This window comes from Durio zibethinus, chromosome 3 (assembly GCF_047325235.1).
Source record: "Durio zibethinus cultivar Kanyao isolate XHJ-2024 chromosome 3, ASM4732523v1, whole genome shotgun sequence".
NCBI lineage: Eukaryota > Viridiplantae > Streptophyta > Magnoliopsida > Malvales > Malvaceae > Durio > Durio zibethinus.
This window is the reverse complement of record NC_143164.1, coordinates 37,842,346-37,868,463: the sequence shown is the minus strand read 5'-3', so window position 1 is coordinate 37,868,463 and position 26,118 is coordinate 37,842,346. Positions and strand designations below refer to the sequence as shown.

General features: G+C 31.9%; 3 protein-coding genes and 2 pseudogenes across 3 annotated transcripts; 1 reads left to right on the top strand and 4 right to left on the bottom strand.

The window, feature by feature from the left end:
• Positions 1 to 4,009: 4,009 nt before the first annotated feature.
• On the bottom strand, positions 4,010 to 6,318 carry LOC111283914 (DELLA protein GAI-like). The gene has a single exon (XM_022872592.2). It carries the CDS (start codon positions 6,138 to 6,140, stop codon positions 4,287 to 4,289), a length of 1,854 nt encoding a protein of 617 aa, XP_022728327.1. The 5' UTR covers positions 6,141 to 6,318; the 3' UTR covers positions 4,010 to 4,286.
• A 7,375-nt stretch (positions 6,319 to 13,693) lies between these two features.
• On the bottom strand, positions 13,694 to 15,735 carry LOC149519836 (geranylgeranyl pyrophosphate synthase, chloroplastic-like; annotated as a pseudogene).
• Positions 15,736 to 16,307: 572 nt separating this feature from the next.
• On the bottom strand, positions 16,308 to 17,180 carry LOC111283724 (geranylgeranyl pyrophosphate synthase, chloroplastic-like). The gene has a single exon (XM_089757987.1). It carries the CDS (start codon positions 17,163 to 17,165, stop codon positions 16,308 to 16,310), a length of 858 nt encoding a protein of 285 aa, XP_089614113.1. The 5' UTR covers positions 17,166 to 17,180.
• A 2,056-nt stretch (positions 17,181 to 19,236) lies between these two features.
• LOC111283984 (geranylgeranyl pyrophosphate synthase 7, chloroplastic-like) lies at positions 19,237 to 20,405 on the bottom strand (annotated as a pseudogene).
• A 3,016-nt stretch (positions 20,406 to 23,421) lies between these two features.
• LOC111283611 (putative transcription factor At1g44810) lies at positions 23,422 to 24,515 on the top strand. Its single transcript, XM_022872174.2, has 2 exons — positions 23,422 to 24,022; positions 24,116 to 24,515. The coding sequence occupies exons 1-2, from the start codon at positions 23,524 to 23,526 to the stop codon at positions 24,382 to 24,384; spliced, it is 768 nt and encodes a 255-aa protein (XP_022727909.2). The 5' UTR covers positions 23,422 to 23,523; the 3' UTR covers positions 24,385 to 24,515.
• The last annotated feature ends 1,603 nt before the right edge of the window (positions 24,516 to 26,118 follow it).

Below are 26,118 nucleotides of genomic sequence, written 5' to 3'. Positions count from 1 at the left end.
GGTCGTGTTGACCTACCCAGCCTTTCCCTTAACGCTCATGTCTCTACGCTCAGCTTGGTTAAGGTGCAAATGTAACGAATATAAATGAATGAATATATATTTTTTTTGTAGTGTATTTATTTTTTTAAAAAAGTTGTTTGGCTTAGTTCGTATTATGTAAGAAAATTATTATTTTGTTCATCCGAGTTTTATTTATTTGAATGATAAGATATTCGTGTTAAATTGTATTTGATTTGATTAAGTTAAACAAATTTATTTTGAATATTAAACAAACTTATTTGTGAATATTAAACAAATAAGTTCACAAATATATAAAAAAATATGTTCATAAATAATAAATAAATTATAATCAAATAAATTAAAACACTTAGATCTTAAACGAATATTAACAAATCCAAACGAATATAAACGAATTTTAAAATAAGATTAAGGTAAATGATAAAAATAGTTTTGTTATTATTATTATTATTATTAAACAATAAATGAATAATAAACAAATTTAATTAAACGAATGAGTTTAAATGAATTTTAAACAAGCTTATTGGTAAATATAAATGAATTAAGTATATTTTTATTTGTATTCGATTTATTTAATAAACAAATATAAAAATATTATTTAAAATTTTTGTTAAATTTAATAAACAAACAAATATCAAATATGTTCACAAACAATTCATCCAATATTGTAATTGTTTACATCCATAAACTTGTCAGTCTATTATTTATATCACTAAACTTGTCAGTCCATTTATTTATTATAAAAATTATATATTAATAATATCCTAAAATTAAGATTAAGTAAAAATATATTATTATTAATCTAATAATCTAACATAGTTCAATCGAGCTAACTCAAGCCTAAAATTATTACTCAAACTCAACTAGAATCTAATCAGATTGACAAACGTGGACGGAGAAGCAGGCTTTTGAACATCTCTGGACAAGTTTGCTTACTTATAATAGTACTAAAGATAGAGAGAAGATTAGGTCCCATTTACTTGTGTTTAATTAATAAAACTTTTTAATTTTTATTTTTAAATTTCTATTTTGTAATTTTAAATTCTACATAAAAATTAGGAAGAAAATATCAATTTGTAAAATGATATTTCATATGTTCTTCAAAATACTAGTTCAAATATAAAATACCTTCTAACTTAAAAAAAAAAGAAAAAAAATTGAATTTTCTGTTTTTTTTTTAACCTCCTTTATCTTTGATATTATATTATATAAATAAATAAAATATGGTACCAGTTTTTAAAATAATATTGAGGGATTTATTTAATGGCTTGTGTTAGGTTACGAATTTAAGATTTCTCAAACCTTAGACAAAATGATCAACAGTACTAGTAAAGCAATATTTTAATTTGATCCAATCTTTTCCCAAGTGTTTTTCTATTCCTTTTATGGGAGGGCATTGATTTGAATTTCATGATTCTATCTCATTACAAACTCTATTTTGGTCTTCCTTTTGTGCATGAATCATGAAGGAATAAAAACTAAAAATATTGTCTAATAAATTGTAACTTTTTATATTTTGGTGATCCAAATAAAAAAAATCGTTTAAAATTAAGTGACAAAAGTTGTAATTTATCTTTTATTTTCTTTAACATTGTTTATCAATAAAGTAAATAGTGTCTAATAGAAATTAGTGTGTGAATACATGTATATGGGATCCAAATGTTGAAGTGTCATGAGTTTAAATGCAATGATTATAAGCTTTCCAATAGTAAAGGACTTAGAATTTTAAAGGGTTGCTATCTAAACCCATTTAATCTTTTGATCAAAAAATTAAAGAGCTTTCCTCACAATCATGGAAAAGGGAGATTTTCAAGCTGTATATAAGTCGTAGCGTTTGAATTTGGGGAGTGTAAAGAAACTTTCATGCATTGAGGGACCCCAATGTTTCTCTAAAGAAAAAAAAAAAAAGAAGGGGGGGGGGGGGGGTGAGTGCTTCTTGGTGGAAGCCATCGAAATCAATGGAGCCACCAAGTCAATTTGAACACCCCATGCACCATAAAATTGTTTGATGAGATTAATGGGGAGATAATGACCCCCAAGCCAATGAATTACTAGTTCTATTGAATTAGATTAGATTAGATAAAAGGGAAAAGAAAAAAAGAAAGTATTTGTGTTGTTGGAACCCAATGGAAAATTTCCAATCAATCTCAATTATCATACCTCCAACTTATCTAGTCAATCATCATCTTTGGTGCTATGATTTTAACCAAAGGCTTCCAAATAAAAGTTTATCAAAACCACAATTCTTTTGTTGACTAATCGGTGGCTTATTAATGCTAAGAATAGTCAAGCAATGATGAAAGCTCCATAGAAATTTTTTACCAGGACTCTTTCTTTTGTGTATGCGTTTATATACGTGTCTATACGTAAACATGCACATAATAATTTTCTCTTTGCTCCTGAAGGGCCTATCATATTAAGGAGGCATGCATGCCACATGGCAAAGCTGTTGAATGTAAAATTAAATCTTATAATGAGGTTGTCGGCTCTTGCAGCACTAACATTGGCTGCAAATATTGTCCATATATGATGCCAATGGTTGGCTGGAGCTTGAGGCACTACCTAGAATTTTGATTCCACTGGTCAGCTGTAGGATCCAGTCAAGTTTCAATTGGAAGAAGAAAAAAGATGAAGCCGTCCAATTGATTAAAGTTGATTAATCAGATCCTTCTTATTGTAGTGGATGTGCTCCTGCTGGAAACAATCTATGACTTCCAATTGAGATTCAAATATATGTACAATGGGATTTATGGGAGGGAAATAGATTTAATACAGCCAAAAGTTTAGTAATTCTTTTGTGTATCTAAAACCAGATTGGTTTTACTATGGAACTTTTTCTTTAAGTATATACAAGAATGAGCTTTTAGAAATTTTAGATTTTAAGTTTATATCTCATAATTTATATGTACGAATTTGTCCATATTTATTTAATTTGTTTGTGGATATTTATTGGAAGTTATTTAAATTTAATTTTACAGTTTCACGAAGAAAAATAGATTTAATTAAGAAACCCTTTTCTTTTTCCCTCAAAAGGATTGTTCCAGCTAGATGTCATTAATTAATCACCAAAATTAACATGTCATATACTTGCAACCAAAACATTTTTATACTTTCTAAGTATAATTACAACTAACATTCTCTCTATTGCACTTTTTTTTTTTTTTTTGAGTTTTTCTTTCTTTGTCATGTCCTTCCTTGTGCGTGTGTGTTTTTTTTTTTATAATTATGTTTTCTTATAAAAAAATACACAATAAAAAACCCACTTCTGTAGTGCATTGATTGTTGTCAATCATCTCCAAAATTCAACTGTTTATTTCAAAAACTTCCAAATTCCCCGAAATGATTAGCACTGACACTCAGAAGCAGTAAAAATACTTGAGCTTTTTTGCATAGTGACTCCCACCTCCAACAAAGTCCCAAAAGTTAAGGCTAATTCCTAGCTCTCTTCCCTGCATATCTTTCACCACTTCATATACATAATCTTTTAATTTTTTGGTGCCTGCTGCTGCCCCATCTTCTTCATATATAATTGAGTAACAGACAACCTTAACACGAAACCTATTACCTTATTTCCGTGCCTACCTTCATAGTAGGTTTTTCTAAAGGGGGTAGTTCAATTTTGTTGGAGTTGATTGAAGGGTTATTATTGCAAACCAAAGCAGTTGAAATCCTCTGATCTTCCTTAAACATTTTCATGACGAGTGTCCTTTATATTCATTTTAATTGGTGCCATTCCATAATCTATAGCTGCTTTTATTGCCATGCTAGCAACGATAGCATCGTTGTTAAGCTAGTCCCTTAAACTCGTCTGAAAAACAGCCATGCTAGCAACGATAGCATCGTTGTTAAGCTAGTCCCTTAAACTCGTCTAAAAGTGTTTTTCCTAAATTTTATCAATGCCATGCTGAGAGGCAGCCAGGTATCAAACAAGTCCAAAGTTTTGCAGGTCAGCAATTTCACAAAAAACCACACAAACATGAACTCTTTCATGTCGAGAATCATGCTATCCCAATTTATTTATAAAAAAAATAAAATAAAAAGAGCCTTCCAATTTGATCCAACCTTGACGATTACAAACGCTCCCATAAAAAAAAAAAAAAAAAACTACCCTGAAAAACTACTGAAAAATTTAACTGCAAAGTGAAAAAGAGCGACAATTACACAGTACACTTGGATTGGTTTTAATTTACCCTTCTATTGGCTCATTCACTCGTAAACTCTCCAACTCAGTTAAAATATATCCCCCATTATTCTTTGACTACGATTCTTCAACTCAGTTCTCTAGTCAACTCAGTGTTGGAGAGTTGCCAAGCTGAGGTGGTGATAAGCGGCCTCGTATGCCACCCAAGCATTAAACACCCATCAGTCTCCTCCACCCTATACCCATCACCGCCAGCGAAGAGAGCCAACAACATGCTAGCTTGCTTATAAGCATTTGAACCCAAGTGGACCGGGCTGAAACCAGCGGTTTCCATCCGATTCCTCCACTGAATCAGCGTCTCGTGTCGTTCAACTCGGTCCATTCCTTCACAAGCAACCACGTTACAAATTTGCCTTCCCAAATACAACTCGGACATAACAAGGTCTTGACTAGGCGGCGCCGCTCCTGAGCCTTCTAAAGAGTCAAAAAGACTGGAATAGTAATGTAGAGCTTCAGTAAACCGGTCTAAGAAAACCTGACCGTTGTGGTTAGCTTCTTGTTCTACAACCGTAAGAATTTTGGGCTTCATGGCTTTGATCGAAGAAAGAACTTTTTCGATCCCGCCAGGTCGAGCCAGCAGGCGGTGAAGTTCAAAAACTGAATTCACCGCTACTGCCTCGACCTCGGGAGGTTGGATCTCGAGCATTTCAGGCTCAAGATCCGCCAAACTATTGGCTACGAATCCCCTGAACTCAAATTCGACGCCAATAATTTCAGCTAACTGAGCTAATTTCCAGCCCACTTGCTGCAAAGCATCTGTATTATCCGGTTGAGGCGGGCCAATTCCAGTTAATCGGAAAGCCGGTGGCCCGCCTGGCCTTAATGCAAGAGCTTGCATTAAAGCCGGCCATTGCATCCCCTGTTTTAACCCAAAATCAATAACATGAACTCTGTTTGCCGTGGCGAAAGCTTCCAGGATAGCTTGATTGGCTGTAAAATGAGCAAATTTCAAGTAGGGGCAAGTTTCGTAGAAGTGCATCTGCAGAATATCAGTGTAAGATGGGTCAAGAGAGTCTTGTGGGTAAATCCTATAGATTCGACGAGCCAAGGCTTCAGCAAAATAGGTGGCAACTTTTCTCATGGCACCGGATTGAGACGCGGCGAGTAATCCCATATGCTTGACTAAAACATCAGCCAGCTTGAGATTATCTTGTTGGACAGCTTCAGCACAAGCCATCAAGGCGTGAACCAGTCGAACCCCAGTTTCTTGCGAGTCAATCAAAACAACGGGGCGAGTTGACTCAGTTACAGCACCTGAAACTTCAATCTCTTGTGGTGATGAAGAAGATGAGCCATATCCAGTAGATCCGGATGAACCAATTGAAGTCTTCATTCGTTTCCGGGTACTTTCCAAATCTGATTTAGATTTTGGTGGTGGGTAAGCAGCAACCCCTGGAATTGCCCTGAGATCGTACTCGGAGTCATCACTATAAACCTGGGATTGGTTGCTGACAACAATTTGTTGCTGATACTGTGCTTTTGAAGGCTCTGAGTGATTAATCTGACCAAGGATGGAAGAATTGGAATCCGAATTTGCCAAAACAGGATCAAGGTTTGATGTTGCTGGATTGTTTAACTCAGTCAACATGCTTTGAACCCAACCAGAAAGATCGGAAGGATTGTAATGAATACTGTCACAAGAAAGATGTGAAATCCCATCTTCTTGAGCAGTTCCCAAAACCATCTCCAACTGTTCCAATTTTTGAGCCACATCGGCCATTTCCGAAGACCGAACTTTGTAACCCAAAACGGCCAACAGCTCGTCCATCCCGCCGGCATCTTGCTCTTCCTCCCATAATTTCCCTTTGTCAGGATTACCAATGCTTGAACTCTCAGCCTTTGCGCCACTCCCACTGCCATAGCCAGTGGCTCCATAGATTTCCTCGTGATCTCTCTTCATTATTCTTTTTCTGGAGAGCATGGAAAGGAGAAACCAAGGCTAGAATTTGTTCAAGGCAGTGAATTGGGTAAAGGTTTTGATTTTCTTGTAAATTAGCTCTTTGGATTAAAAAAGATGGAAGAAAAGAGAGAAATGGGTGAAGTGGGGATATTGCTGGAAGGTGTAATGGAGATAAGGAACAGCGTAGGCCATAATAATGGGGTTTGTTTTTTGTTTTTTATTTTAATGTTTTAAAAGTTTGTTGCTTCAATAAAGAAAAAAACTAATAATAATTCTGTTTTAATTTAGTAAAATTGCTCTTTATCAAAGAAAATGATTTAGCAACTTTTAATGATTATTTCTTAAATTTTCTTGATGCTACTCATTTTGAATATAGTTCTTAAAATTTCTGTTGTAACTTTTATTAATTAAAAAAAAATTGATCAGTATTTACTTAAATATTTGTTAAGCTGATTTTTATAAAATAAAATTTGGTATTAATGCATTATACATTTTTGTAATACCTATAAGGGTGTCTTTAAATTTTATTTGAATATAATTTTTTAAATAATTTTAAAATATTCTCCTTCACATTGATTTAATAAATTTAATATTTTAAAAGTTTAAAAAATATTTTCTATAATTTATGAGAATTTAAGTGAGATTTTTAAGAAAATCTTGAGACGTGATTCTTACAAATAGTTCCTAGAAAAGGGGCAAAAAAAAAAATGAAAGCCATAGGAGCACCGCAATGCTAAAAAAGAAGGGTTATTTTTGGGCCAAAAGAAAATAAAAGGGATATTTTGATAGAGTACAGCCCGTGTATACCAAAGAACTAACTCTCTCCGGTCTCCATCATTTGATAAAGAATCAGCTGGCCGTACGCTTATACCAAATACTTATATATTTGGGTTTTGCAGACTGTGGGCTCCACCTATTTATTCCCATTCTTTTTCAACTCATCCTTCTATGCTCGTGTCGTACACGCTCTTTTTGCTCAACATACAAAAATATAAAACACAAAATACCCCATAATCCGTGGAGACTAGTAGAATCATAGGAAAGAGTATTCCTCGATTTTATCTTAAACTTTGAAAAATTAAAATTTTTAATGATAAAAATAAAAAATTTATTCCTGTACATAAAATGGTTTGCTTATCATTGTCAATTTTAATCATTTTGACTAAGAATAAGATTCAAGAGAAGAATAATAGCAACGCTTACTTGGTTAGTGGTAAGTTTATAGACCAATTTTGACTTTAGAAAAGGAAACAAAACAGTTTTGGACCGATAAATTAACAAAGCCGGCAAAGTGTCTTGTACACGCTCCATAAAGTTGAGTGAGCAGGTCATTTTCACCCCCTGCATGGCCACATGACAGATATGTAGTCAACTTTTAGTCCAGAAAAACACATAGCAAGTATTAACCACGTCCCAATTGGAAAAAGGCTTACTGTCCAATAAAGCCACGTGGCGAATCTCCTAAGCGCGTGGATTCATCTCTCTAAAACCGACGTGATTGCTTTCTTGTGGCCCTATGTAAATCGAGAAAGAATTGGTAAAAGCAGAAGGCATTCAGACGTCAACATCGATTTTAGGACCATAGACTTATGGGGCCCAGTTGAACGTATCGCCGTTACTTTTAACGGAGTTTTGGAAATTAGGTCCTTTTTTCTTTTCCTTTTTATATTTTTTTGTCGCAGAAAATTATTATTATTATTTTTTTTTATGTCGAAGGAAGAAGAAAGGTTTGGGAAAGGCCACAGTGACAAAATTGACAAATCAAGTTTTATATTGGTCCAAGTCCGAGCACTATATGATTTTGCCACGTTTCACTAACTTTTCCTCTTGGTAGGCCCTACCAATTTTGTTTAGAGGAATTTTTATTTTCTTTTTGCGAAAAATATTCCTATATTACTTTTTGGAATTTGTGTTGATATTGAATTTGTGACATCCATGCGAAACTTTTTTGTTAGAACTTTAAGTTTGTTGGAATTTTAATCTTTTTATATATAAAAACATCGTAATTCAATGATAATAAAAAAATTTTATATACTAATAATGAATGAATGTCACATCTTATAAATTATTGTATGAATCAAATTAAGATTTAAAAAATTTTTATTTTTTAAATTGTACTCTAGGTGAATAACCCGAGTTTAGTGTAGTGATTATTACTTTTTTTTTTTTTTTTTTTGTAAATTAGTGAATGTTAGTTTGTGTTGGCATGGTTCTTTGTTGCTTTCTTTTTTGTTTAGAATGACTGGAAAAGAATTAGAATCATTTTGATTTAAGGGAAGGGTCCTTGAATGAGGAGAGAAATTGATGGGAAATTATATAATTGATTTGATATATTTTTGTTTGGTAATTATGAATTTTTCTATTTGGTTTTTGGAATAAGGGTAGAATGAGTTGATATTCTCTCATATTTGTCCAAAAACAAAATGGCATTACCCACCTTAAAATAAATTTACTTGAAAATTTAAATTACAAAAAGCAAAAAAAAAAAAAAAACTTGGTTTGATCAAATTATTGTATAAAAATTAAATTCGCATTTTAACAAGAGTATATGAACGGATTGCGCAATTGATTTAGCAATAAGAAAAATAATCCAACAGAAGAGGACACTGCATTTTCCAAATCATATAAATATTATCTACCAGGTAAATTAAAGTAGTAAAAATAATAATTTTAATATCATTAACAACCTCAGAGGAAAAACAAAAAAAAAAAAAAAAGCATTATCAAATCTAAAAAATAATTGCTAAATGATAGATGATAAATTATTACTATAGTGAATTTAATTACTTGCATGCTAGTCTTGGTAATAGTGGATTAGTAATGAATGATTATCTTCCCAAGGAAAAATTTTCAGATTTGCATGTTTATTGAACACAATAAGATATGAATGAAGCTTAGTGAATTTTTTGGGAAAATTAAAGAAAGGAAATAAATGCCTACTCATAACTTCAAAAATTCTATATTATTAATTATAAAATTTCTAGACAACAAGGTCAATTATATAAATAAAAAAGTTTTTTTTTTTTTTTGGCCAGTAACAGAAAATAATTGACATATAGGTTAGTCTAATAAACATTTAAAAGAATAAACACTTATTATATAATTAAACAAATAAATTAAATGGAATTTAAGCTCGATCGCCAATATTAGGTACATGTAAAAACAATAATTTACCATGTAAAAATTCATAGGAATCCCTATGCAGAAAGAGAGATAGCTCTCTCCCTTCAATCAATTGATTTTATATGTTTACTTGGCTCTAATTTAATCTTGTAATTGGTAATAATAATCTAAGAGGTTAAATTCAATGAAGTTACAAGTGATCAAAAACTTTTTTTAAGGAATTTAAAAGTAAACAATTAGAAGAATTCCATAGAGATGGTCAAATTCCAACACACAAAACCTGACATGATATATTGTTGTCTACATTCACATGGCAATGCCGATTTTTTTTTTTCTTCCATTTGTCATTTGCATCTTCATCCAAAGCATTCCTCTGGCAAATAGTAAGTCAATAAGATTCCTTAATTGTAAATTAAAGATCCTCTTCGTAAACCATGTTGTCTCATTGCGTAAAATAACTTTTGTATTCGATTGTTGATCTCGGTGATTAGAGCGATTATTATATTAGATACATTATTATAATTAATTAACAACTAATGATTCCTTAGGTTATTGCTTTTCAAATATTCATGCCGGCAATAAAACGATGCAAACAAAGTACATACAAACAGTTGATTAAGGATTAAATAATCTAACTTTTTAATCAAGCTTTATTTGTTTAATTACTACTAGTTGTTCGTTAAACATTGACATAATTGATTTTTAAATAATGGTTATAATTATGTAGAAATTGCCATGGTGGATGAGATCACTTTGAAAATGAAAGGGGAACCAAGCCACCCGGATGGCTTCAAATCCTTTAAGAATAGGGCTGTAAACGAATTGAATTTGATCTAACGTATATTTATGTTTGTTTATTTATTTTTAAAAATATTTGTGTTCAATTCATGTTTTTTAAAATAATTATTTTGTTCGTTCATGTTCATTCATTTAAATAATAAGTTATTCGTATTCGGTTTGTATTTATTCAATTAAGTTAAACGAATTTGTTCGTGAATATTAAATGAATATGTTCACGAATATATCTAAATAAACATATTTATAAACAATAAACAAATCATAACCAAACAAATCTAAACAAATAAATATAAATAAACACAAACAAACATAAACGAACCTTAAAATAAAATTAAGGTAAAAGATAAAAAGATAATTTTATTAGTATTATTATAAACGAACAACAAACGAATAATAAATAAATAATAAACGAATGAATTTTAAGTAAACCGTAAACGAGTTTGTTCGTGAACATAAATAAATGAATAAACAATTGTTCATATTTTGATCGTTTAATAAACGAACATACAAATGACGTTTAAGATCGTTTGTTAAACTTAATAAATGAATAGAAACCGAACATATGCACGAACGGTTTATCAAAAACTCTATTCACTTACACCACTATTCAAAAATTAAAAAATAGACAAAGACTGAAGAAGTAATTTTGGATAATATATTACTTACAATGATTTATTATAATTAAACAATCAAATTTGAGAGTTGTTTAGGGTTTATTAAATATTACGTGGAGTCTACTCTTATAATTACTAGACCATCATATAATTCTTGATTATAATTAGATAATTATAATATTGTATTAAAAAATTATAATTAAAATGTTTTCATAATTTTAATTTTAGGATTTTGGAGTTCATATCTTAGGATTTAGGATCATAGGGGGTGGAATTTATAGAATAGAAAATGTTACCTCTAATTAATTAATAGGCTAAGGCTTAATTAAAGTTTCCAGTTGTACAGAAACAAAAATGAACAGATAAATAACATTTTTATACCTTTCTTGAAATATAGTATCAATGAAAGGATCCTAGCAATCGAGAATCATTTGTCTTATTCGAAGAGGAGACTCTGAAATCTGAATCCCCTAGCTTTATCAACTTGTTAATTTAAAAGAAAAGAAAAAGCTTCAAAGTCCAAATTTCTATGTAATTGTTTAGGAAAAAGTGGGTGAATTGCATGGTTATAGCCCTAAAGACATATCTAATTGTGTTTAGCCCCAATTTCCACACTCAAACTGGATTAAGGTCATCCACACCAAAGAAGGATTAGTTTGTCATTCAACTGCCAAGCATTTCATAGTCCCATATGTTAATTGTACAATGATTTTGTTTATTGGCTACACAATGGGAGGTAATCTTCTTTCATTTAAAAAATTTTTTTCATTTGGTCTATTTTAAAATTTGAACTCAGAGAACTGTAAGATAAAATCTTAAATTTTAACAATTGAAGAGTCTATTTGAAAACTCTTATTAAAGCATTTGATTCAATCTAAATATACATGTCTTATTTAAGAAATATAATTCAAACTTGGAATCCCAATTTCTTCCAAAATTTTTTTTTTTTTTAAGTCCTTTGTGGTTCCTTGAGTTGAATTTAGGTTATCCATATCATGCTACTGCTGTTTCAAGCAAGATAGGGTTTAGGGCAAAGGGAAAGGGATATCCCTTTTTAAGGGCAGTTTTATTGCTTATCCCAAACTTCTAATGGACATAGATAGAAGGTACATACCAGTTGGTCTTTTTTTCCCCTCGTTTTTTTCCTCTAGATTCCCTTATGAAAGTTCAATAAAAGTTTAGGGCTTAGTAATTTACATTAACTCAGGCTATGAATTTATTGGTTGACATTCAAGTGCATGCCTGAAAGAGTGAAATCTTTGTTTCAAAATTCCATAGAATGTTAATTAGTTTGTTTTCTATAATTCTCTTCTTACTTTCTAATTATAGAGAAGTCATTTTGAAGTTTGATTTCGTTGATACAATAGATAATGACATTTAAAGAATGATATATACCAAAAGCAAAAAAAAATATTGTTTGAAATTTAACTGGTCATAATCATGTAAATGATAGCAACATTGCAGCTTCTATTATTTGATTTGGTAACATAGATAACTAGCAGTCCCGTAGTATTTTCCTTCATTTTGTTTTTTTTTTTCATATTTTTCTACATTAATTTTCATTAATATTGCATAATTACTAGTTATACTAGATCAACAATTAGAAATAAAAAAGAACAAATGTAATTGATTCATAAGCGTATGCCATGAGAAAACCCAAAAATAATTAATGAAATATTCATAAAAAATACATTAATGAAATAGAAATTTGTCCTAGATGTTCTATATATAATAGACTTGGTGTCTTTTTCACCTTAACAAAGATATTGATGATTTAAACCACTGGAATAAAGGAGATTATAATTTTGACCTCCAATTACGTCTTTGAAATGAGAAATCTTTAATGCTGAAGTTTCTTCATTCAATGATTGTACACTAACATTTTTTGTGGGCTAATAATGGTGCATTAGAATTAAATTTAAGATTATCATATAATAAAAAAAATCTAAACAATGACTGTTACTATATATACCTTGGATCACTTTCAAATAAGTCATTTTATATAAATCAAAATCAATGATGACTTATTTTGCAACTTGTTCCTTAATTATATAATCTAAAGCTTAAAAAGCCCAAAATTTAATGATGAAACCTAGTCCATGTTTTAAAGCCCAATTACATTTTATTAAGATTAATTAATTTAATCAATTAAGATAAATAAAAACAACAAACGAAAATTAAAAAAAAAGAAAAAAAAAAAAAAGAAACTAGAGGAGCCGGCTGCCATGGCAACGGCCTCCCCTCCTTTTCTCCTCTTCCCAAAACCGTTATGACAGATATCAATCTCTTTCACTCTTGCTCCCTTTATATATGAACGATCAATCACTCCATCTTCACACTACCAAAAAAAAAATGCACAACAATCTCAAATTGGACATGGAAGGTTCAACAAAAACCAAACTTCTTGTCTTGTCTTAAAGAAAACCCATTTTCCAACAGGAAAAAAATGTTGTCAGCCACATCTCTATCTGTATTTAATTTGAATCCATATATAAAATTCAGAATGAAATATATAGGGTAATAGAAAGATCGAAGCTTTGTGCTTTTGTTTTTAAATTGGGTATATAGGGTAATAGAAGAATAATGTGATTTAGAACTGTTGGTGTTTGGAGTGACAGTTTTTTTTGCCATGCCTAGCTAGAATAGTATTTCTCTCGTCTTATGCATGCCTCTCACTTATATTCAATCAGTTCCTTTTCATTAACACAGTCTGAGAAAGGGTAGGGAACTGAGTTAGATCCTTTCCAAACTCTTCTCTTTTGAGTACATTTATGTTTTCCCTTGTTAAGATTGAGGCATTTTAACAAAGCATTACAACGAAGGCAAGTGGATGTTGTTTTGGCATAATATTGCTGATTTCGAAATTTTATTTATTCTAATATTGAAAGCAATCTTTAATTTCATACAGTAGTATTTTCTAATAACATATTTATTATACATTTGTGATTTCAAACTTGGGTTATAGTATTTTGTCGATCATCAGGCTACTGCAGCAATTTCTAAGACCATTTTATTTTCTTACAAATCAAATAAATACAGCTACTTTTCTCGATTAGCAATATAGTATGCTAAATGATACAATGGAGCAGCCCTTGCAGCATAAAAGCAGGCAAGCTCTCCAACAGCTTGAATCATCAACTCAGAGGCAAATTTTTTTGCCTTTTCGATGCCCATCAGCTTGGGATAGGTTTGCTAACCAAGTCCTTCCCTGCAGTCTTCCCCAGCTCCTCGGAGGACTTGGTCGCATCCAAAATATCATCCACCACCTGTAATAACAACCCTTTGCACCTTGCATATTTCCTAACCCTTTCAATATCAGTGTCGTTCCTCCTCCCATTATGGCACCACAAACAACACATGTCTCTAAAAGCTTGGCAGTTTTATGCACATGAAAGTATTCCAATTCATTCAAACTCACTTCTTTTCCCTCGCTCTGAAGATCCATCACCCGGCCTGCCACATGCCCTTGGGATCAGGATTCAAATAACGGTTTAAAAGTAGAATAGCGATTGTAAAATTATGATAGTACCATCATCCGTCACCATTATTGGATTGAGGTATTTTGTAGATACTAGGTAAGTGATAATGATGAAGGAATGCAAAAGAAAATGATATATGAAAAAAAAAAGAAGAAAATTCTGAAAAGCCAAGCTTTGGACAAGGAAGAAGATGAACAGAAGAGAGAGCAAGCTGCGTTTCTGGATGGTTCTCCAAGAATTAAACAAATTGAGGGACATTTGGCATGTGGGGAGGGATTGAGTGTGCTGGGATGTGGGGTGGGGGGGGGGTGGGGTTGAATTTTTTATTTAATTTTGTAATTAATTTTTAAAATTTTTTTAGATAAAATTTAATTAGAGGTTTTGAAAATTTATAATTAAAAAAAATATTAATAATTTGATATAATATATATGGAGATTTTATATGAAAATTTTTGATAAATTTTTTTGTATAAGTTAAATGAAAAATAATTAAAATTAAATATTATATTTTGATTGTGTTATATATTAATTTATAATTTTATATCTAAATTTTATTTTTTTTGTTGTTTTGATATTTATATTGTTGTCAATTCTTTTGATATTAGATTAATTATTGTTATTTTTGTATAATTATTAAAGATTGTATTTATTATATAATTATTGAAAGTTACTTGTGATAAAAAAATTTATATCAATTAGTGTATCAAAAAGATTAAGTTATTTAATAAACTTAGCATTTTATGATCTATTACTCTTACTAAGATTAAAAACTAAAAAATAAAAAATATATGTTTGAAAATTTTATGAATGCTTTTTATAATCTAAATAAAATTGTGAATAATTTTTTTAGAAAATAAAAAACATAAAGTGTCATAAACTATTTTTAAAATCATTGAATAAAATTTTTATAATTATAATAATAATTATTACATTTTATAATAAATTATGTAAAAAAAAAAAATTTCACAATCATGATTATCACAGTGATCGCAATGATCTCTGTTATATTTGAAAACGCGATAAACGTGACGCGATAAAAAATATGACCGTGATCGTTATTTAAATTCCTTGGGACCCTATTGCTCTGCTTAGCTCTGCAAAAGCTCGAACTACCCGATAAGGTGAAACATTTCTTGTGTTGCAAGCAATATGCTCAAAGGCAAGGGAGAGAAGAGCATCACCGGCAAGAACGGCAATTTCTTCACCAAAAATTTTGTGGTTTGTAGGCTTACCTCGTCTAAAATCATCGTTGTCCATGCAAGGAAGGCCATCATGGATCAGTGATGCAGTATGTATCATCTCCACCGCGCAGGCCACTGGCATGGCCAAGGACTCGTCCCCTCCTACTAGTTCACATGAAGCCAAACAAAGAATAGGACGGACGCGCTTGCCACCAGCGAGAAGAGAGTACCTCATTGCCTCGTGAATTTTTATCGGATGTTGCAAGGGTACTGCCTCATCAAGCAGTTTGTTAACTTGTTTCGCCTTCATGACCAAGCACTCTTCAAATTGTAATGTTAGTAATGCGTTGCCTTCTGAAATGGTGACTATGTCTTCTGCTAGGAATGGTTGTTCCAAAGACGAGTGTGCAACATTCATGGCCTTAATTTTCTCGACAACAAGCTTCGAGTTACCAAATAGCATGTCATTTGGTAATAGAAAGATCGAAGCTTTGTGCTTTTGTTTTTAAATTGGGTATATAGGGTAATAGAAGAATAATGTGATTTAGAACTGTTGGTGTTTGGAGTGACAGTTATTTGTGCCATGTCTAGCTAGAATAGTATTTCTCTCGTCTTATGCATGCCTCTCACTTATATTCAATCAGTTCCTTTTCATTAACACAGTCTGAGAAAGGGTAGGGAACTGAGTTAGATCCTTTCCAAACTCTTCTCTTTTGAGTACATTTATGTTTTCCCTTGTTAAGATTGAGGCATTTTAACAAAGCATTACAACGAAGGCAAGTGGATGTTGTTTTGGCATAATATTGCTGATTTCGAAATTTCGTTTATTCTAATATTGAAAGCAATCTTTAATTTCATACAGTAGTATTTTCTAATAACATATTTATTATACATTTGTGATTTCAAACTTGGGTTATAGTATTTTATCGATCATCAGGCTACTGCAGCAATTTCTAAGACCAGTTTATTTTCTTACAAATCAAATAAATACAGCTACTTTTCTCGATTAGCAATATAGTATGCTAAATGATACAATGGAGCAGCCCTTGCAGCATCAAAGCAGGCAAGCTCGCCAACAGCTTGAATCATCAACTCAGAGGCAAATTTTTTTGCCTTTTCGATGCCCATCAGCTTTGGATAGGTTGCCTTACTGTTAACCAAGTCCTTCCCTGCAGTCTTCCCCAGCTCCTCGGAGGACTTGGTCACATCCAAAATATCATCCACCACCTGAAATAACAACCCTATGCACCTTGCATATTTCCTAACCCTTTTAATGTCAGTGTCGTTTCCTCCTCCCATTATGGCACCACAAACAACACATGCCTCTAAAAGCTTGGCAGTTTTATGCACATGAATGTATTCCAATTCATTCAAACTCACTTCTTTTCCCTCGCTCTGAAGATCCATCACTTGGCCTGCCACAAGCCCTTGGGACCCTATTGCCCTGCTTAGCTCTGTAAAAGCTCGAACTATGCGATAATGTGAAACATTTCTTGTGTTGCAAGCAATATGCTCAAAGGCAAGGAAGAGAAGAGCATCACCGGCAAGAAAGGCAATTTCTTCACCAAAAATTTTGTGGTTTGGAGGCTTACCTCGTCTAAAATCATCGTTGTCCATGCAAGGAAGGTCATCATGGATCAGCGATGCAGTATGTATCATCTCCACAGCGCAAGCCACTGGCATGGCCAAGGACTTGTCTCCTCCTACTAGTTCACATGAAGCCAAACAAAGAATAGGACGGGCGCGCTTGCCTCCAGCGAGAAGAGAGTACCTCATTGCCTCGTGAATTTTTATCGGATGTTGCAAGGGTACTGCCTCATCAAGCAGTTTGTTAACTTGTTTCGCCTTCATGACCAAGCACTCTTCAAATTGTAATGTTAGTAATGCGTTGCCTTCTGAAATGGTGACTATGTCTTCTGCTAGGAATGGTTGTTCCAAAGACGAATGTGCAACATTCATGGCCTCAATTTTCTCGACAACAAGCTTCGAGTTACCAAATGGCATATCATTACCTAGGTTATGGAACTTGAAGACGCTGTTCTTGGGACTAGTTGAACTGCTATGACCAGGGATATTGGTTGAAGAAGAGGCCATTGAAATGCACCCTTTTTTTTTCCCTCAAGTATATATGCCTAGCTAGCTAGCTAGCTAGCTAATATTTTGCCGGTATGAATATTGGAGTACTCCCCTAGCCTGAATGAATTGGCATATGTAGTTATATTGTCTTCTTTGTTAGGCTATGAAGTTGATTCAACATGCAACTCTACAGACTCAATCCCGCTAGCTAGCTACTATTGCTTATGGTTAAGGGTTTTATTGTTTAGGAAATGATTGCTCATGCCAGCTTGCCTGAAAATTCATTTAAAAAAAATTAAAATATTCAAGGATTTGGATGATTCTAGTGCATTTTTTTGGGGGTCATATTATACATAATTATTTGTTTCATGAATTTTGATGATGCGATTAATTTTACCAGGATCCAGTCAGAGTGGAGCCAAAGGTTGTATACCCTTTCCCCTCAATTGAGAGTTGATCCGTGTTATTTAAGTGGAAATTCCAAATAATATTGGGATAAAGGGTGAATTGACGCTGCATACTTATATGATATTTTTTTAAGAGTAAATCATATCACATAACCATAATTTTTGTGTAATATTTTATTTATATTTGATACTTATAAAACTCAATACTTTTAGATTCATGACCATTTAAAAATGTTCTATATTTATTCCTTTTCATTTATCATCATTAAAATATCACAAAATTTATCAGATCAACGATATATGTGAATGTGTATTTGAAAAAGTAAACCTATTTAATTTTTGAGTTAAAATTAATGCCATGCGAATACTCACATGATGTTTTTGTGATATATTTCTTTAGATTTTCAATAATAATGAGAAATAGATGGATTTAATATTTAAAAATTGATGAATGAATATAAAATATTGTTTAAAGATTGTGAATGTTTTTATATTTTATTCTAATGTTTAGTTATATATCTTATTTAATTAATAATATATTAAATGTAAACGACATGATAGTTCTACGAAATAATTTCTTGGAATTGTGTCAAGATATTAAATAATAATTTCGTCACTTAATAATCTAATATAATCTCTTTAAATACAGTAGGAAATGGGTGAATTAGGATCAAAGGGGCGAATGCTCATATTAGAAGTCACCACCAGTATTACGTTCATAAACAGCTGGCCAGCTAGAATCATTGATTAGTCATTCATGTGTTTTGCTTCTAAAGGAGATTCTTCAAGTTCAAACCTTTACGTTAACTACTTAAGTGATAAGAGATTTCGATAGATTATTGTTAAATTTGAACCACAACATGTTCTCGGACAACATGTTCTCGTTTAATACCTAAAATAAGAAAGAAATCCAAACAGCTAAACTTACTGATAGAGGGCAATTTAGCTGTGATTAAATGTTTTTCCCCTTATCAATAATTTTTTTTTTTAATGCAGTTAAGGTATCTCTTGATTTACTTAATTTTCTCATCGGCTGATTTTGAAGGCATAATTTAAACTTCAATTTGGTGTAATAATAATTTTATTCTCGAAATATTTCTCCCACAAATTAAATTTTGGTTGATAAGAAAAGAAAACTCCTTTCTCTATCAACCAAACTAATTTTGTGGGTTATTGTTGATTCCGTTTATATAATTGTTTTATTTTTAAACAAATATATAAGAAAATCTAACAAGCCAATATTCATATAATTTGTTGGTAGATTGTCGAATTTTTATTTTATTGATAAAAAATTAAATTATGACAATCTCAAAAAATGAAAAAGTTCAATAAGAAAATATCTTGAATCTTATCCCTCCTAATCAAAATAATAACCATTGTCAAATTATAAAGTGTTCGAAATTATACTTATGCGAATAATTTGAATACAATATAATATATCTTAGTTCATCTCTAAAGATTTAGATTATTTATAGGCATTATTACCATTATTTCTACCACTATTTTTTAACTAGTTGTCTCGATCATAAAAAATTTTAGCTAAATGGTACAATGGAGCAGCTTTTTCAGGATCAAAATAGACCGGCTCATCTACAGCTTGAGTCATTAACTCGGATGCAAACTTCTTGGCATTGTCAAGCCGCATCAGCTTGGGATAAGTGCCTTATCACTTTCCAAATCCTTCCCTGCTGTCTTCCAAGCTCTTCGGAAGACGTGGTCACATCCAAAGTGTCATCCACAACCAGAAACAGTAGGCCTATTAATCTAGCATAATTTCTAACTCTTTCAATATCAGCCTCATTTCCTCCTCCAATTATAGCTCCACAGACAACCGATGCCTCTAAAAGCTTGACAGTTTATTGCGAATGAATGAATTTTAGCACCTTCAAACTAACCTCATTTCCTACACTTTTTAGATCAACAATTTGGCCTCCGACTAGCCCTTCTGATCCAACTGCTGACTCTAGTTCAGCAGCGGCTCGAACCACTTGGTCAGGTGAAACATTCACAGTCTTTCAAGCTACATGTTCAAAGGCAAGGGAGAGAAGAGTATCACCGGCTAGAATAGCAGTTTCTTCCTCGAAAACCTTGCGGTTAGTAGGCTTTCTGCGACGAAGATCATCGTTGTCCATACAAGGAAGATCATCGTGGATCAATGACATTGTGTGAACCATCTCCACCGCACACGCCATTGGCATTTCTAGGGTCTCATCTCCTCCCACTAATTCACATGAAGCAATACAAAAAACAGGACGAATGCGTTTGCCACAGGCTAGAAGGGAATACCTCATTGCTTCATGAATTTGCATTGGATATTTCAAAGGGATTGCCTTAATCAGAGCTGTATTAACTTGTCTTGCCTTGTCTGCCATGTACTCTTCAAAGTTAAAAACAGAGAGTGGATCAGAGTTGGACATCCAGTAGTCTTTGGCTAGGAAAAATGGTTGTCCTGAAGATGATTTTGCAATCTGGCTAGACTGAATTTTCTTGGGAAGAAGCTTAATTTGAGAATATGGGAAATTTTTCAAAGGATTTTCAATGGAGAATTTAAGGATAGAAGAGGTTTCAGGATTTAGGATGATTGCAGAAAATGTCATTGGAATTTGGTTTGGTGAATGAAGGCCGCTGCTAGCGTATTTGTACTTACAGTGAATAAGTTAAATATACTTATATTCTGCTAATGTCAGATAAAGAAAGCATTTTCACTAATTTAGGAACATTTTTCACCCTTCTTGAGTCTGAGAGGGAAGCAAGGAGGCTGCGCTGATGCCACTCTTTGGTCATGTGTCTGGTTAGGTTGATGGGTTTTTAAATAGTTCCTTGGCATGTTTGCATTAATATTTGTACGTTTAACAAAAATAATCACTTCAGCTTTTTCTGACAGTTTCTTTGTCATGTTTAATTATCTAAGAAGACTAGTTGAGCACTTGTGCTTTGCTTTGCTCACCTTTTGAAGGTAACACTTGCTGGAATAATTTATCTTACTTTGCTATATCTACCTCTCTTACCTTGTAGAAATTGCCATGCGATTCCGTTCTTATTTATTATTGTTGTTATTATGACCTTGGTACTAAGTCTAAAGGACTCAAAGCAGCAACATATTGTAACTGCCCAGCAAAGTTTCCTTGGTGAATCAATCTCACTTTCTTTTGTTAAGCTGACTCGCTCGAGCAATCCTCTAGCCAGCTCGGATGAGTTGTTGGGCAAGAACTAGAATATGAAACGTAATGAAGTAGAAAATTTGGTTCTAGTTTCTTGGTCTTTATTGACCAGCAGAGAAAGTTCAGAGCAAAATTTGCATGGGGCTGCCCTTTGGTTTTGTTACTTGTTTGATAAGGAAGTGAAGTTCTTGCGTGGATGCCCCAATGATGGCCTTAAATAGATAAGAAATGGCATTAACGATTGCATCATTGTTGTATGTTTTGAGTGAACGACTTTCAGAAATTGGTGAATGGGGAGCAGCAATCAAATCATGGTTATGAGATGAAGAAACTAAAGTGGAAGTTGAAATTTGGATAACATAGAGCAGCAAGTAGTGTTCAAAGATGTGAGAGGATTTTCAATAAATATTAAATCACAATTTATCTTTTCTTTTTCAATTTAATGGCAATTCCATATATATATATATATATATACTTAATAAAATTTTATTTTTTGTCAAATAATTTTATTTAATAAATTATTTAAATTTAATATTTTTAGATAAGTTAATAAATTATTGACTAGAAAGCATGTATTTTTAAAATAATAAAAGTTTACATCTTTATATGAAAACATGAGACATTTGAATGTTGATAAAAAAATTAGATAAAAATATATTTTTGCTTTGAAAACAAATTAATGTTTTATTTATGTTCTAATTCAAATATTTTTATATTATATATTTGGTTAATTTATTTATTTCTCTTTAGTCCATAACTTTTTTTTTAAATTTTGCTTAGATTGATTATAATTAACTTTTAGGATTATATAATTTTTTGTTTTATTTATTTCTTCAATGTTTTTATTCTCTATTAATTTATTAATATATTTGCTTTTATTATTATATATATTTAATTTTGATAAATTAATATATAAAATTATATTCTCTATTTACTTTTACTATACTTTTTATTATTAAATTTTTTTTGTTTACAATGGATATATGAGAAGAATGATGATCACTGCTATATCTAACTCCCAAAAATATATCAATTATGTTAAAAATGATTAAAAAAATATTTCAAAAAATAGTTTTTACGCATAACATAAAGAATTATTGTTTCTCTTTTATCTAAAAAATAACTTTATTTTATAGACATATATAAAAATAATTGTTAGCCCAATATATTTTTATAATAATTACTTGAAGTATATCAAAAATAAAAACTAATAAAAAGCAAATGATTATAATAAAATTAATAATTGTGATTTGTTGTTCAATCAAATACATATATGTATATACACACACACCACCTAATTAATATTATGATAAAAATAATTATTAATTTTAACTATTTAAATATTGATTCTTGATTTTTTTATCAAACAAGGAAAAAACGATAACAAAACTTTTAGTATTTAGCAAATAAATTGAAAAAAATATTTTTTAATGAAATTTTTTTTTATAATTCTTGAAAATTTACAAAAATTTAAACTTCTTTTAGATGAATAATATCATTTATAATATATTATGTATAATTTATCATTTAATTGTAACTTAACATTTATAAATATATGATTATATATTAGATAAATAATCAAAAATAAATTTAAAATTATGAAAAATTTAATAAAAAATCCCGTACATTATAGGGTTTAAAAAGCTAGTTTAACAAAATAAACCAAACTAACAAACCAATATATATCTGGACAAATCAAACATAAAATTAAAGTAAACTTATATATAATAGATTTAAACATAAAATTTCAAAATTTCAAGACCTCCTCCTTTGATACTAAACTAAAATCTTATTGGCATTACTACGCATCAAGGTGTCTAAAATTATAATGTATGTTTATTTTCAAAGTTACCGTATTTTTTTTTCTTTATTTAGAGAATCAAATAGCATAGGATTACTTGTTGTTTCTTTCAAAAAAACAAAAAAGACAATAAGTAAGTTGCTTCAATCCTTCTGTTATATCATATATGTATATACAAATTTTCCACTGGGAAGATTTACATTTTGAATAATGCAAACAAGAAGTAATCATACTTGAATCCATAATTATAAACTTCTTTATGATCAACGCAAACAAATTTCTTGATTGAATTTTTTTTTCATAAAGAGATATTGTTGTTTAATTCAACACAATCCGTCTTTATTTTTTTAATTATCATCAAAGTAATTTTAAGTTTTATCTAAATTTAGTGTTTTTTATAAATATTTAAGAGCATATTTTTTCACATTAGCGTGTTCATTTTTGAAATATTCTTATGTGATTTGATCTTGATTAATACCTCATCTATTTAATTATTAACTAAATTTACACTTGATTTTAATTTAAAATTAAGTTAAATATAATAGTAAAAGTTTCTTCTCTTGTATTAAAAAAAAATGAAAAAGGTTTCCAAGCTTAAAATAGCTAATTCACCCATCAACCCCATTTTAAGGCTCAAGCCAATTCAACCCTCTCTATTCACAGTCAAATCCTGAAACTTGACCAGGCACCCACCATCACCCTAATCATAAATAAGGTTAACCCCACCCTCGCCCTCACCTTCGCCTCCCCAAAAGAAAGAAGCCATGGACTCCACCCCACTCCTTCCCCAACCCCAACCCCAACCCCACCCCCTTAAACCCTCTGCCTCCAAACTCCCCATCAAACGCAAAACCCCTTTTCCCCAACACCCCTCCAAACTTGAACCCCAGCCCCCACCCCAACTCCTTACTTTTGATGGCTCACCACTCAAACCCAAACCCAAAACCCCACCTTTCAAATTCCACCGAGTCTGGACCGAGCCTGACGAGATCAGCTTCCTCCAAGGCCTTCTCCAATCTCGTTCACTCTCCTTTCCCAAAGACCTTCCCATTTTTTACTCCAACTTTTCCAACTCCATCTCCCGATCTTACACCAAGTCCCAACTCTCCGAAAAGCTTAGACGGCTCCGGAAAAAGTTCCGGGTCATTTCCTCTAGGCTGGCTCGAGGGCTCAACGCATCTTCTCTCTCTGCTCATGATCTAGCTTTGTTTGATCTTTCTAAAAGGCTTTGGAGTCCTGAGTTTGCTTCCACTTCCCCTTTTGGTAACAACTCTTCCGGCTTTAATCATGGGTTTTCTCAAGATCATCAGAACAATGGCATCGATGTGAATTATTTTGATGATTCTAATATGATAGGTAATGATGGGGAAGTGAAGATTAATGAGGATTTTCGTGGTGGAAGAGATGAGGGGTTTCATGGCGAGGCAATTGATCTGGTCGTGGCGAAAAGTGTGTTGGAGGTGTTTGATGAGTGTTTCAAAGAGGTAAGGTTGGTTTTCGAGAAGCAAGGTGTGGTTTGGATGGATACAATGGAGAGGAGGTGGAAGGAGCAAAAGGCTTCGGAGTTGGACTTGTTGGGAAGGCGGTTGAGGTTGGTCATTGAGAATTCTCTGAGTAGGCGATGAGTATTTCTAAAAATGGTGGAAATTTGCACATCAGTTGAGCAATGTAGATAAATTTTCAGGTTGGTTTACTTTTCAATGTATTTTTCATATTGGAGTTTTAAGTTAATAAAAATTTGATCTTTTACACGGTATACTTGTGAAGTTGTGAATGATAGATTCTGTTTGTTGAATGCTTGAAATGTTAATTAAGTTTCTGTGAATTCAATAGTTATTGTTATGAGCAACTTGGGAATTACTTGTTAAGCGGTATGAACAGATTGTTTGATAGGAACATCTAAAAGTTTCACTTAAATAATTGCAAATTTGATGTTTTACTGTGGAGCCCTTTGAACATTAGATGTATTGTGAATGGATTCTAGTACACTCATCAAAGTCTGATGTTAGGGAATTGGTGCTAAAAAAGGGAGGGAATGTAGAGAGTAGAGAGAAAATTAAGGAGGAACAAAATCAATTAAGTTGTGTTTGCTTCATCTGGCTGGCAACATCTGTGTTCTCAACTTCAAAAAACCTAGTTGTTGAATAACCAACTCTTTAGGTCCGCAATTTTAACCTCTCAGTTCTTCAATGTTTTTGCATTACGAAATTATAACATCAATTTCCATTGGAATTGCTTCATGCATGTTGGAGGAACACCATCAGGGTCTTGAGGTTGTAACTTGTAATTATAAAGGAAGTTGAAGATGTTTGCATTTTTTCCTTTGATCTTGCCTATACTGAACTCTCCGTTCTTCATGTGTTTTTGACTCTCAAGTGGTGTAAGTTTTAAGATCACAGTACTTATAAAATGTTGAAGAACGAGGATTCTTAGTACTCTACAATTTTTTTCCAAGAACTCATTTAAGTGCTCAGAGACTTTACAAGTATTATCTTCTAAATTCTGAATTAGTTTCAAAGTAATCGTGCATGTTTTAAAACCTCAAAATAAAAAAGGAAATTTGACTTTTAGAGGCTAAATCTTGCGAAAACAAATCTCAAAATTAAAGAAGAAAGACTTGTGCCAAAATTCTGACATGGCATGTAATGTGGAGGATGGTTCAAGTGATATGATGAAGTCAATGTAGTGATTTCAGCAGGGCAATTCTGGTGCTTGAAGAACATGTAGGCCTGTGGAGCTGAATGTGAATCACACCTCTAAACATTTTGCCCGTGTGTCCGTTGAGAAAATTAGGAGGCGAAACTTAGCAAACCAACGGGTCAGCTCTGCCTGTCAGAAAATGATGCGACAGGGTCAATTTTTTCTATTGGAACAGTTTTGAAAAGTAGTCAGGAAATGGGTTTCGTTGGTTTTCCAAGGTTAAAGATTCAAATATCAGAAGCTAGATAAGATCCTGTTTTGATTCCAATTGATGCAAAAGAAGACGGAGAAAGATAGTTAAAGTTGAGAATAGAGAGACTTTATGGGAGTTTTGATGTCACAAAGCTTTGCTGCTCAATATGGGATGCCTTCACCACCTGCTGGTCAGATGATATCTTCTTTGTTCTTTCTATGCACTGTATATCACATAATAAGTTCTTATTGGTGGGATGAAAGAAAAAAAACCGACTCGAACTAGGTAATTGAAACTCAAAACGGTCCAAATTCAATGATTTAAATTCCATTTGATCCAAAATGACCCTATCCGAAATGACATGATTTAAACCCGATCCACTCATTTGACATGTCTAATGGAAGGGATGCAGAGAATAGTCCATAAGCAGTTTGTCATGGCTTGGGTAGAGCTCTTGATCTAATAA

Excerpts from the sequence above, each read along its gene's own strand:
- LOC111283611 (XM_022872174.2), top strand. The coding sequence starts at position 23,524 with ATGGACTCCACCCCACTCCTTCCCCAACCCCAACCCCAACCCCACCCC. Across the intron at positions 24,023-24,115 it reads TGCTTCCACTTCCCCTTTTG|GTAATGATGGGGAAGTGAAG; the intron begins GTAACAACTCTT and ends CTAATATGATAG.
- LOC111283914 (XM_022872592.2), bottom strand. The coding sequence starts at position 6,140 with ATGCTCTCCAGAAAAAGAATAATGAAGAGAGATCACGAGGAAATCTAT.
- LOC111283724 (XM_089757987.1), bottom strand. The coding sequence starts at position 17,165 with ATGAAGGCGAAACAAGTTAACAAACTGCTTGATGAGGCAGTACCCTTG.